The 13,025-nt window shown below is 45.9% G+C and overlaps 1 protein-coding gene and 1 long non-coding RNA gene across 2 annotated transcripts in view; one reads left to right on the forward strand and one right to left on the reverse strand.

Annotated features, from left to right (window-relative positions):
- Window positions 1-6,912, reverse strand: part of CUNH1orf116 (chromosome unknown C1orf116 homolog) — a 12,827-nt gene extending 5,915 nt beyond the window's left edge. The window contains exons 1-2 of the mRNA XM_050147843.1: window positions 6,747-6,912; window positions 983-1,174 (exon numbers count right to left, since the gene is read on the reverse strand). Of these exons, the coding sequence (XP_050003800.1) occupies window positions 983-1,087 (105 nt within the window). The 5' untranslated portion in view covers window positions 1,088-1,174; window positions 6,747-6,912. The remainder of the gene's footprint in view (window positions 1-982; window positions 1,175-6,746) is intronic.
- A 630-nt stretch (window positions 6,913-7,542) lies between these two features.
- LOC126505079 (uncharacterized) lies at window positions 7,543-9,924 on the forward strand. The gene is made up of 3 exons (XR_007592799.1): window positions 7,543-7,968; window positions 9,368-9,630; window positions 9,811-9,924. It is a non-coding gene; the product is annotated as an uncharacterized lncRNA (long non-coding RNA).
- Window positions 9,925-13,025: the final 3,101 nt, after the last annotated feature.

The following is a 13,025-nucleotide window of genomic DNA, read 5'->3' on the forward strand; positions in this document are numbered from 1 at the left end:
GAGAGAGAGAGAGAGAGAGAGAGAGAGAGAGAGAGAGAGAGAGAAAGAGAGAGAGAGAGAGAGATTCTTTCTTTCTGAGACTATCTGCAACCTGGTCAGAGAGCTACAGGGATGTAGGTTTTAAGCCGTCACTCATGCTGAGAGTCACCTATGCTCCTGTAAGGAACTCTCCATATTAGGAGCCATCTCTTTGGTCTGCCTGTGCTCTGTCAAGCCGCCCCAGGAAGAGCCATACAGCAAACACATTATTGACTGAGGACATCCTATTACCCCCTCCAAGAACCATTATGATTAGGTATTGATACTTTCCCTATTTTAAAACTGAGGAGACTGACTCAGTTTGGTGGCACACACTTTTAATCCCGGCACTTGGGGAGTCAGAGGCAGGTGGTTCTCTGTGAGTTCAAGGCCAGCCTGGTTGAAATAGTGAATGCCAGGCTAGCCAGGGCCACACAGGGAGACCACAAGCCAGTGTCTCAACCACAAACAAACAAACAACCCCAAAAGGAGGAGACTGAAGCGGAGAGAAAGTGGTGAGATGCCCAAGGTCGTATGGCTTCTGAGGAAGGAATCTGGATATGTTTGGCTTAATAAAGGCTCCCAGTTGTTCTCATTGATATTTGTGGGAAACCGAAGCCATGTTATTTATTGCAGAAAAATTTAAGAGTCCGTGTGCCACAGGAATCTGCCACCCAGTGTCCACCGTGACCTAAATGCCTGTTCCTCCTCTCCACCTCATCCCTCTAAGCCAATGAAAATGGGCGTGGCTGGGTAGTGATACTTTTGCTCTCCCACCCAGTTCTCTATAGACCCAGAGGTGACTCAGAAGCAGCAAGAATCTAGTGATTCACTCACTGGGGAAGAAGATGAAGGAGAAGGTGCAGGGAGGGATGGTGGGTGGCGCGGAAGGGCAGGGCAGGGCAGGACGGGGTGGGACAGGTATGCAGAGCAGGCCAGGTTGCAAGAGGGAGAGAGTACGTACAGATCCAGAGTGGGTGGAGGTGGTGCTCATCATGGGGTCACAGCTGCCGATGTGGGTCACAGGTTCTGAGCAAGGCCCTGCTGGCCAAAGCTCCTTCTTGGGCATCGCCTGGAGCAAGGCGCAGGCAGGGATGGTGAGAGGGGCCCCCAGAGGGGAAGTGAATGGAAGTGAAGATTATGTCCCAAGCCGGGCCTGAAAAGAGAACAATCAAAGCCACCTGTGAGCAGAGGCTTCCGCAAAGCACTGCTCAGGCCCCGGGGTTTTATGGCAGCAAGATACCAAGCAAGCACAGAGTTGGAAGGGGGCCATGGAGCAGTCACGTCGGAACTCCACCACCAGTCTACGTGGAGGGACACGTAAGACAGTTCAAATGCATGCAGAAGGATGGATTCAGGGAGCAGAGATGCAGGCTAGTCAGAAAAGAGGTTCTGCTGGTTCCTCTTAGCTGCCATTTTTTTTTTCTTCTATGAAGCAAGGGACCCAATTTGTAATTTCATTATGCAACCCAACATACATTATAAGGTTCTGAGTTTGAATCCCAGTTGAGTCAAAGTTAGTTACTTGATTTTAGGCAAATTACTTGTTAAATATAATTAATTTAAGGATTAAATGGGAGGCCAGTTAGCACATACAGCTCTGTTGGTAGCAGATAATCAGCAAGTGAATTAAAAGGATAACTATTATTGTTGTTATAAAATTTGGACAGGATCCATCTCAGACCAAATTAAACCCAAGCACAGGAACCAAGAGTTTTGGAAAGAAGGGATCGGTTTAAACAGAGGGTATAGGCTTGAGAGCAGGAACAGGGCCCTTGATAATGTGCTTCTCAGAGGTAATATGAGAATAGGGAAACGGAACAGCCTATATAGAACAGTGTATGCCCACTAATGCCAGCTACAGCTGTTGTTAATAATATTATAAACAAGATACTTCTGTCAAGAAGGCTAAAATCATCTTTCTGCCCTGGGCCACATGACCATGGCACCTGCAGCGGTGGGGGGGCAGGCCCATTTCCCCCACGTGACACTTGTGTTCTGCCATTTATGCGTTTGCAGCGAAGTTCCCTAGACTATGTCAAATGACAGGAAAAATGTCCCGTGTAGCTCCTCTCAATCCCAGCTTCAATGGGAGAAATAGTTCAAGTTCATTGTGGCAACAGCAATAGCAAAAACCAAAACAAAACAGAAAACCATCTCAATTGCTGCTACCGAAATACCTAAGGATTTTTCACTTCTGCCTGTGGGAAATAGTCCACCACAGCAGGGCAGGTCAAGACTAACTCTCTTTATAGAAAATGAAAATTTAAAAGAATTACGAACAAAATTCAGTTGTAAGGGCAAAATATCCAGTTAGGGGAGAGCTAGAATGACAATAAGTTTTATACGCTTCAAATTCATATTTTGCCTGTAACACTAAGGCATATTTGAATCATTTCTGCTAGTCTTCTAATAGAAGGTAAATTGCCCCGGGACAGTATGTCTTATCTGAGATCTGGAGACTTGGGGCTTAGATGCCAGGGTACATATTCCTCTGCTGATAGTTGTTCCAGTACCAATGTCAACTTTGGGCTCGGTTAGGTCAATCAGTCCTCCAACCTGGTCATTCTGGCAAAGGTAAGGCGAGGCCTCACAAGGCTCCTCCCCTGCTTAGGAGAGACCCATAAATGGGGTATGGAAGGGTGAGAAGGAGGCTGGGGAGAGAAAAGGTAGGGTCCTGAGCCAGACACATAGGTTCAGAGCCTCTCAGGAGGTGAGGAGGGGCCCAGAAGAGAAGGAACAACAAAGAAGCCCCCTGCTAATCAACACTGGGTGGGGTAGCTCTAGGATTTCTCCCTGAGGTCAGCTCCTCGAGGTCAGGTTAGCTCCTTGACAGCCCAAACCCAAAGAAACAGAAACTCAAGGGCACTCGTAGACTAAGTCTAGTCACCTCAGCCATACATTTAGTGTTAGTGATTGTTGGAGCTGAGAATGCACTAACCTATTCCCAGCCTTCTGCAAGGCCACTCAAAGCTGTCCTCTGCAGAGACACATCTGCACGTAGTGCTTAGGGGAGGCGGCAGCTGAGTGCTCAGACCTAAAGAAGACATTCGTACTGTCCCCACCAAGGCTCAGAGAATACTGTGGAAGCATGGGTAGAAAGGCCGAAAGCCAGAAATGCAGTGTGCGTGTGCATGTGTGTGTTAGGCATGGCATCTCCATGTACTCATGCCTTCTCCACAACCTCTGAAGACTGCACTGGGTCTGCACGAGAATGGGCCACCAACAGCCAAGCAAGGACGGAGGAGGCACTCAGGGTGCCCTACCCCTCACTGCTGAACTATTTTCTAGGGAAACATTCAGGGAAAGGGGGAGTGTGAATTCAGTGTATTCCCTGGTGATCCCACCGTTGGTCACAAGAATGACCCTGGATAAACTAAATGGGCTGCACGACAAAGTCCCAAGTCATGAATGTGGGAACGGGGCAGCTCGAGAAGAGGAAAGGATCATGAGGTAGGAGGAAAGGGTGTGGGAGAGAGCAACCGGAATAGATTATATACATGTATGAAACTGTCAAAGAGCTAAAGTAATTTTAAAAAACAATGCTGTCTGAATAGCCTATAGGGTGAGTTGTTTGGATGGAGGCTTCTTCTTGGCTTCAGTTCACCACTGGAAGCTCTTCATAGTATTTTATTTCCCATAGAGTAAGTGACTCAGAAGAATTTGGAGAATGTTTGTTTAGATTAGCATTTGTGAGCACCTACTAGGCACTGTGTAAGACAAAAAAACATTATTTTCAAGGAGTCGGTGTGGATTCTAGGGGCTATTTTTGCCTACAGTTTCCCATGATTAATGAGTAATAAGTCTTTAAGGTGGCTCGCTACGATTAGTGCGGTATTTTCTCCAAAGGGGTGAGGTGGGGCCTCTTACTTTCAGAGACAATTGCTACCTTCGGTCCCTCGGGCGTGCTTCAGGCTGGACTGTGGGTTGCTGGTGTCTGGTTCCTCCCAGGGAAGTCCACTGCACTCTCTACACCAGAAGCAACCGAAGAGGTGCCATGAGCACAGCTCTGCTTCACACCGGCTGCACACTATCCCTACAAAGTGCTCTCAGATATGCTAATAGGACCTCCGATGTGCTAATCGGATCTCAGATATGCTAATAGGATCTCCAAGAGAATGTGGGGGCATTTCCCTCCTTTCACAGCCGAGAAAACTGGGGGTCTCCCCAGATTCCTACATGAAGTGGGAATGACTCACACTGACATCCGACATCTCAAGACTGACTAGATGTCAGCATACTCAGGTAAGGGTCATTGGCTACTCTGCTACCCGAAGTCCACCGCGTCATCCCTTAAACCCTGTGCCTTGTCTGGTTCAGCTTTGGAGTTCTAGGTCACTTGTTTATCCTGACAACGAACCCAAGTAAAGAAACAGCCCTGAGTGCGGTTGCAGGTGATGCGGTGGATGCCACATAATCTCAGGACGAGCGAACACTCAGCCTTGTCTCCACACCCAGGGTTCTGACTCAGACGGTATGAGCAGAAACCGTCTGTTCTTCTCCACCACTCTCCATCCCCGGCCTGGCCTCACCTCGATGTTCTGTTTCTGCCTACCAAATTTATAACCTTGAAACTTGTGGGCTGTATCAGGGCAGCAATCGAAACTCTAAGCATTTCTAAGCCTGATAAGAAACCCGAGAAACAAGCAAAGCAGTCAAGGTGAGAGTTTGGTATCTTTTCACCCTTGACTTTTTTTTTTGGAGACTTAAGGGTAAAGGAAACAAGCTAAGAAATGTGCACAGCCTATAGTCAGGGCCACCTATCCAAAGACACATTAAATATTAACTTCTTCTTTGAAACTAGCCAAGCCTTGCAAGAGAGTAAATAAATGGGGCCCACAGAGCCCTGGCATCAGAAGCAGTGGGTGTGGAGAGGGCCTGAGCGCCATTCTGGGCTATCTAAATCAGACCTCCTGAACAGAATCAGGTCTCCTCAGCACCCTCTCCCGCGAGCGCACCCTCCTGTCTCCTAGGAACCCAGCCCAGAGTCACAGAGGAATGCTGCTCTTCAGCAAGGCTCTGCTTTCCTGGACTCAGCATGAGCCTTGGCTGGAGAAAACCGGAAGACGGGACAAGAGTGCCAGGGAGACTGAAATTTGTACCATCCCTACGATGTTCCTCTCTCTTTTATCAGTGCTTTGTGGGAGGGGCTTGACAGAAATACTATCTGCACAGAAGGGCCCTGTTAGACATTGCAGGTGACCAGGTGGCCCTTACTGCTGACATTTGCCACCTAGTCTTCAGTCAGTGAGTGAAGTCGGCTGCTTCTATGGGGTAGGGGAAAATAGCATTTAAAGCTCCAGCAATTCAGGACCAGGGCAATGGTTCTTATCCTATAAGTCGAGACCCCTTTGGCAAACCTCTGTCTCCAAAAAATATTTACATTACGACTCATAACGGCAGCAAAAGCACGGTTAGGACAGCAATGAAAATAGTTCTATGGCTGGGAGATCATAGAGGAACTGTACTGAAGGGCTGCAGTGTTAGGGAGGCTGAGACCCTCTGCTCTGGGGCGATGAGCTGATGTCTTCTCAATCCCCTCTGCTCTGCACAAGGCCAGAGGTCAAGTTGGCAGCTGCATGTGGCTCCTGCTCCAGCCATGATGGTGGAGAGCTTATGTGCTCTTCTGACTGGAATCTATAAGCCGCCTCCTCAGGCAGGTGCACCTGCCACACTATTTTGTCAGCTGGGACGCTTGAAGAAGTGCGAAGCAAGACCTCTGTTGGAGCCTGATTCTCCTCTCTAAGGACTGACTCTGCCACATCACCTTGGCCTAAACTCCACTTGGCAATCTGGTTAGGCTTGGTATACTGAGATGAAATAAAATGTGGGTGAGGCCCAGCATGGCCAAAGAACTTTCTGTTTTCCGGGGTCTACGTCTATGAGCAGGTAAAGCCGGAGGTTTGACTAGGCTAGTGAACTTGAGCTGAGTTAGGTTATCTGGGGGCTTCCCAAGGATGAAATGCTAGCCCGAGTTGGAGTTTTCTCAACATTTATTTCCCAACCTCAATTCCCATTGCGAACAGTCTAGCTCAGTTCAAACTTTACATATCCGCACAGAGCGCGCCATTATCTACTAACACACACACTGCGCCCTTTATTTAAATAAAGATAGACTCTGAGCCGCAGGAGAGTTTCCTTTCACAAATGTAATGGAAAACTAAGATGCCTGGCTCACCTGCATGACCCTCCCCGCCATTTTGACTCTCTCTGCTTCAATTATCCACTTAGTCTCCTTCAAAATCACTGCTTGATCTTAGCTGCTCAGAGACGGAAATTTCCAAAATCTAAACAAAGTTGCCCCCCTCCCCCTTGAGACAGGTTTTGCCAGATACGATAAGCTGGCCTTGAACTTGCTGTATAGCCCAGCAGCCTGGCTTCATACTTTCCATCCTCCAGCCTCAGCCTTGTGAGAGCTGTGATTACAGGCGCATACCAGCATGCCTGCCTCTGGTTTCTGTTTGTACAATACACTTATGTAACTTAAATAAGTAAATGGAAGAGATGTTCCCCGGTTCTCCATAAAATACTTCAACTCTGGGGGGAAAAAAAAAAACTCATCTGGCTTAATCTTAGGCTGACTGAGAGACTTGAGCAACAGAGATGGGAACCCGCAGAACGGATGTGAAGGGCCACTTTTGCAGCACCCCAGTACAGCTCTGTAGCCTTCCCTTAAGATCCCTTCCCTTACTTCAGAGTAAGCAAGAACTGGTTAGTGATTGACTCACCTTCTCTCGGTTGGGGTCTGAAGAGAAGAAAGGAATTCTCTTCTATTCCAAAGGGCAGAGATGGAGACGGCTTGCCTCTCCGCCGCCACTCCTACTGTTTTCTTCTTTTGACCTCCTCCTGACTTACCTAGACAGGTAAATGCTTCAGCTGTGCAGCCTGGACACACCCTGCTGCTGACTCTCAGCCAATCCTAGTTTCCCTCCCTACTCCTCATTCCAGCTGTTAAGTCGGGGGGGGGGGGGGCTCGGGAGGGAAGAGAGTAGGGTGGTGCTTCTCTGCCGTAGCCAATCACCTCCTGCTCTCGCCCCGCCCCTTTTTTGGCTTGGAGCCAATAGAGAGCTGAAACAGAGAGGTAGGAAACGGCTGGAGCTGGTTTGAGCCGAGAGTGAAGAGAGAAAAAGGAGAGTTTGGAAGGGTGGAAGTAGGCCAATGGTGCTTGATTTTCCTTCTTGAAAGGAACACAACATTCTGGCTGGGCACAGAGAAGTTTCTACACCCCATAAACCTCTCCACCAGACGCAATAATCCAAATCAGACCAAATCAAACCGAATTAGAAAAAGCCCAGGTTTAATGGTTACAAATGCTCCCGGATGGCTTTCCAGTCCTCCCCCCTCCCCCCACACACCCAGGAGATGGGAAAGGTAGACCTCTCTTCTCTCGGGGATAGTTTAAATACCCTGTGAGAATGGTCTTGAGCATCTCTGGGGAGGGGTTATTGGTTGGCGGGCTTTCTCGGGGGCGGAGTCTGGACTGAGGCAACTCTCAGAGGAAGTGGCTTGGGGTGGAACTTCTACCTGAACATTCCAGACTTTTTGTGTTTATGGATGACAGGGGCTGGGGTGAAGCTTCCGCCCAAACAGGTATCATGTATTTCTATGGGGCTGCAGAGATCCGGCTTTCCTGTTTAGACCCTCCTTCCTCCACCTGAAGCTCAAAGTATCTCCAGGCTAAAATTCTGATGCCTAGTCTTGGAATCAGCTTTTTCTTTCTTCCTTTTTTTGTTTTGTTTTTCGAGACAGGGTTTCTCTGTAACTTTGGAGCCTGTCCTGGAACTAGCTCTTGTAGACCAGGCTGGTCTCAAACTCACAAAGATCTGCCTGCCTCTGCCTCCCGAGTGCTGAGATTAAAGGCGTGCGCCACCACCGCCCGGCCGGAATCAGCTTTTTCTAACTCTCGGTCACAGCCAGTTTCATATTCGAAGAAGGTTCAGGGATATCAAGGTGAGAGATGTCACCCGCTTGCTGATTTGTCGGCCTGGTCGGTTTCTGGGGAAATAAAACCAACTTCTCTCCCTCTAGGTAGTCCCTTTCCAGATTAAAAAATAATGCAGGAGCAAACAGCCAGAAAGTAGAGAACTTGACCTCTGTCATTTGCGTCTCTGGTCCCTTCGGCCGCTTAGAGGTGGCAATGGACAATAAAAACAAGTAAAGTCAGCTCCACGCCAGTCTAGCAAGCACTTCTTTGGCGGGGAAATGTTTGATGTGTATGGGAGAGGAGAGTGAGTGAGAAATCTCCCGCTTCCAGGAAGAAATCTCCCTCCAGGTGGCAGAGGCCACTCAGGCCAGAGGGGACTGACTTCCGCTCTGCAGCTGCCTTATTCCCCTGAATGTAGCTTATCCCTAAAAATGGCCAACTTTAAAGTATTTCACTTGCTGGCAGTAATAGGGCGGAAAGAAAACTTAGAATCAGTACTGCAAGGATTGCTCAGTTCAACCCCTTGCTGTGTGCTGGGTATTAAGTTAAGCGTTTCCATGTCTTCAACTTAAAAGCCTTGGCATTGTTACTATCCACACTTCATAGGGAGGTTAAACTTCCTCCTTTTTATTCAGCCAGCATTTAGTATGTGTAGGGGTGTTCAACTCAGTTAACTTAATCTAGATAAACCTCACAGGTATGCCCAGAGGCATGCTTCCCAGATGATTTTAGAACCTGATTCAACAAGCAAGACCATCACTCTGCAGTAACAATTTGAAGAGACTAGTGAAACACTAATGAAGAGACAGCAAGAAGAGCTGGCATGGCATTTTGGTAGAAAACAGTGGTTTTTAAAAGTCCCTGATTTTGAGAAATTCTTTTTCCTATATGCTGGTACCCAGAGAATTATCATCTTTGCTTTCTTCCAGCAGCGACTCCTCCCAAACCCCCAGATCTATTGGTTTGCAAGGCAAAGCCTTTTCAAATGACTATTCCGGGGCTTGAGAACGTTTCATTTTCTTTTGGTGGGCTCAGTCATGGTCACATAGCTGTCTGCCACTTTCAGCTCTCAGCGTTTGAGACAAGAAGGCACCAGCTGGCAGCTAGGGGAGAGAGGGCCTAGTGCTTTGTGCTCATTGGTGACTGAATTGCTCTGAATTCATCTGGTATTGAAGAGGGGCCTAACCATTCATTTCCTATAAAGTCAAACTGACAATCAATCAGCCATCACAGTTGCCAGGCACCAGTATGATTCCAATCTGCCTGTACTTTGGGAAAAGATTCCCCAGTGAGAAGCATTAGGTGCAAGGATAATTTGCATACTCAATTCTAACAATTTGCTTCATTTTCTATTTCATTTCTGGCTTGCAGATGTTTCTGTTTTCTAGGATGACACATGGTTTCTCTTTTCTCTGTTATCATAAGTGGGAAGGAAGTATCCCGGAGCCATGAAGAGAAATAATGTGAAAAAAATCTGAGAACACTTGGGACAAGCCAGGACCCTGTTGGCATCATATGGATCAGAGATGACTGAGGTCTTCAGGGCTGTGACTTCTGTTTCTAATTCATCATCAAACATATATGATGTCGTAATACTGAGAAAACAGGAAGGGATCTCCACATCCATTCACTGCAACTGGAACTCCATCCATGGCTGGGGTTGCCAGATTTGATCCAGATTTATATAGGTGAATGATTTATACATTTGCTTAAAATAGAAGCAAAAATTCAATGAATCTCCCAAAAGACCACAACCAGGCAATTATTCAACTTACAATAAACTTAGAATGATCAGAGGGTCCCCTATCTTTTCCCAGGTGACTTTTAAATAAAATAAAATAATACTTTTATTTTCTCTTTCATCCTAGACATTTGTATTGGGAAATAAATGTTTCAGGCACCTGGGCACAGCACCCTGCTGTCTACCACATTGTAGCTGGAATTACGTCTAAGTCTTGGCTCATCTCCCCAGTCCTCAAAGTACACATATGTCATGGTTGAAATAAACTACTATCCTAACTGTTGTTTCTTGCTCTCCATTTCCTTACTTGTTTTCCCTGGAACTGAGCATGGTTTTCCTTTGGTTTACTCTGTTTGGAAAAATATGAACCTGGAAGGTTCAGAGTGAATTAAGAAGGTGGCTTGGAGGACAGACAAGGGAAGACTCTCCAGTCAACACAACGCGAAATGAAGCTCAGTGGTTGCTGTAGGTCATTTGTGGAGAGATGCTGATGAGAGTAGTGATGAATTCTTGTTTGATGCTCTGAATCTGACATCCAATTACAGATCAGCTTCCAGGACTCTACGTCCATGGTCCTCGTCCCTGCGGGTACAGAGTTGTGGCATAATGATCTCCTTTAAGACTGCTTTTACGTTTCCTTCCTCAGTCAGCCTGTCTCTGTGGGTGAGGCAGTCACTTAAGTGACCCAAGTATGGGTAGGTGTGTGCACACGCACTCACTTTAAATCAAAATCAGTAAAGCTGGCTCCTTGGGATTCCTTACAAAGTCAGATTGCAAAGCAGCTGTGGCCTCCATCCAAACTCCTCATACTCGATGCACATCACCCTGGTCAGTGTCCTTCTTCCTTTTGTCTTAAAGAAAAGCTGTTTTCTTCACTCTCAGGACACACTTGGTGTCCTGTCTCCTCATGGTGCTATGTGTTGGGGCTCTCAGTGTGCCCTCTAACATTACTGACAGGAAGGAAAATATCAGTTCAAGTAGAGGCTGAGGAATGAACAGCCAATTTTAAATAAGGAATAACTAGGAATGAGTTCAAAAGAGAGTATAATTTGGCTATAAATTCTAGAATAGGCCATAGCTAATAAACCACCAAGCTTTCATCAAAGTATGAGTCTTATTAAACCTAATATAAAAGGAAACTAAGTCATATATACAAAGTAGACTTTAGTTCCTGACACTACTTAATTTCTAAGTAGATTCCAGAAGTAGTTCTTTTCTATTTGTGGAAGTTCTACTATGGAAGTCTGGAGTTAATGTTTACCGATTGTATATGGATATCTTCTTCCTACTAAGAAAGAAGACGGCTTCATATTTTTTTTACACAGTACTCTTTGTTCCTATCACATCTATGCCTGCATTCTCACCCCATATTCTCTCTCTCCTCTCTCTCTTGCACACACACACACACACACACACACACACACACACACACACAGAGAGTTTCCTATTATTGCACACACATTGACAGCTGAGCTATGAGATATATGGTCACTCACCTTTCCTATGTGCCTGTCTCTACACCCTTCACCCGTTATGTAAATTCCTTCTCAGTATACTCACATTGCTTTCTATCAATCTCATCCTGAAGAGAAATCTCCTTCAGGCTTCACATCTGTATCAGTTTGGGGAAGACTGTTCTGTAAGCTGGTCAGTGGCTGTCATTTTGTTATCTTCATCAATAACTGGAAGAAAGCCCTTTTCCCTTGAGTTATCTGGAGTGCGGACTTTCTTCCTTCTTAGCGCTCCCTTTGGCACAGCAGTTTCTATTAGTTTCTTAAGGACAAATGCTTAAAATCCTGTATGTCTGAAATGACTTTATCTCTACTTGATTGGGTGGCTGCCTACACAGTGTTGTCTGCTAGCTTCCAGTATTGTTTTTGAAAAGCCCCCGAAGTATTTGACTCTAAATTTTAGGCCCTTCTCCATTTCTAGTGCTTAGAAATGATAATGAGATGTTTTTAAGAGTCAAAGACTTTATTTGAAGCTCAGTTCTAGCCATATCAAAAGCTCTTGGACTTCCCAGTAGGAGCTAATAAAATGCCTTTGAGACAAAGTTCTGATGATTCACTGGAACACCTTCATGCCCTTTTAGTCATTCTATGACAAACATCAAGGCCAGTGTCTCTTTCCTTAGACCCTGATTTCATTTATATAAATATATATATATATATAGTCTGTTACGTGCCCAGTATTTTACTAGAAGACAGAAGTTGGTCTGTTCACATGGAGCAATCTAAAGACAAATGCACATGCACACACCTGTATGGCCACAAGTGCCTGGAATAAGGGCTTAAGACCGTGAAAGACAGCACAAATCTGGGTCCTTGCCCACGTCTAAAAGCACCTATTTTCCTCTCCCCTCAGTTGTACTATGGGCAGGAATTAGGGAAATACTTGGGTCCCTCTCACAGTACTGAGTTTACAGATGCTGCCACTTGCCAGTTCGATGCTCCTCCTACTTTTTAAAGGACTAATTACGACATAGAGTTTAGCTTTCATCCTTAATACTACGTTTTCTAAAAGGCTCTCCCAGACTCACCGATTTTAATTTGCTCTTCCCATCCCATTATTTTCTTCATGGAACCCACGTTCTAATTTCCTAACAGCACTGTGTCTATTTTTCTTTCCGGTGCATCTAGTATCCAGGGAAGTTTCTGACACAATAGTGCCATTCAAGAGTGCACACTGAATGAATCTGCATTTTTGCTTATTTTTGGTAATCCTGAGAAATGTGACATTGAGCCCCACAAGTAGAATTACCTGAAATAACTTCGCTTCTCTTAGACAAAAATCATCTCAGTTTTCATCTTTATAGTAAGAAAGACAAAACTGGAGATAGGCACGATAGTGCATGCCTATCCTTGGCACTCCTTTAGGAAATGTAAGGACAAACTCAATGAGGTTCTCAGGTGCGAGCCCGCAAACACACAAAACCACAAATGGGATGTTTTGCTATTAGATGAACCTAGAGGAAGGGCCCTTATGCAAAAGGTCCTAATTCAGTCTGTCTCACACTCTGGAGGTTTAAGAACCTGACTAGTGTCTCCTGTAGTGGTCATGCTGTGGGAGAAGGAATTCATGAAGACCATAGCAAACACTGATTTCCTAGCCCCAAGAGGAAGCAGTTTCGCTCATAAAAGGACCGTGGAATTCTAGTATCCGAATTTGTCTACAATTTGGATGACGATTTCAATACAATAGCCACAAGGATGAATGTGAGCTGTGATAGGTATGTTCATGTTACTTGCTAAGCACTTTTCCTTCTGGACAACTCTGCATCCCAAATGGACAAATTGTACCTTTCTCCTTCTCCTCCTCTACCTGCCATTTCCAAGTTATAAC

This window comes from Alexandromys fortis, unplaced genomic scaffold, assembly GCF_014885135.2.
Source record: "Alexandromys fortis isolate MF-2015 unplaced genomic scaffold, M_Fortis_MF-2015_v1.1 scaffold_58, whole genome shotgun sequence".
NCBI classification, from domain to species: Eukaryota; Metazoa; Chordata; class Mammalia; order Rodentia; family Cricetidae; genus Alexandromys; species Alexandromys fortis.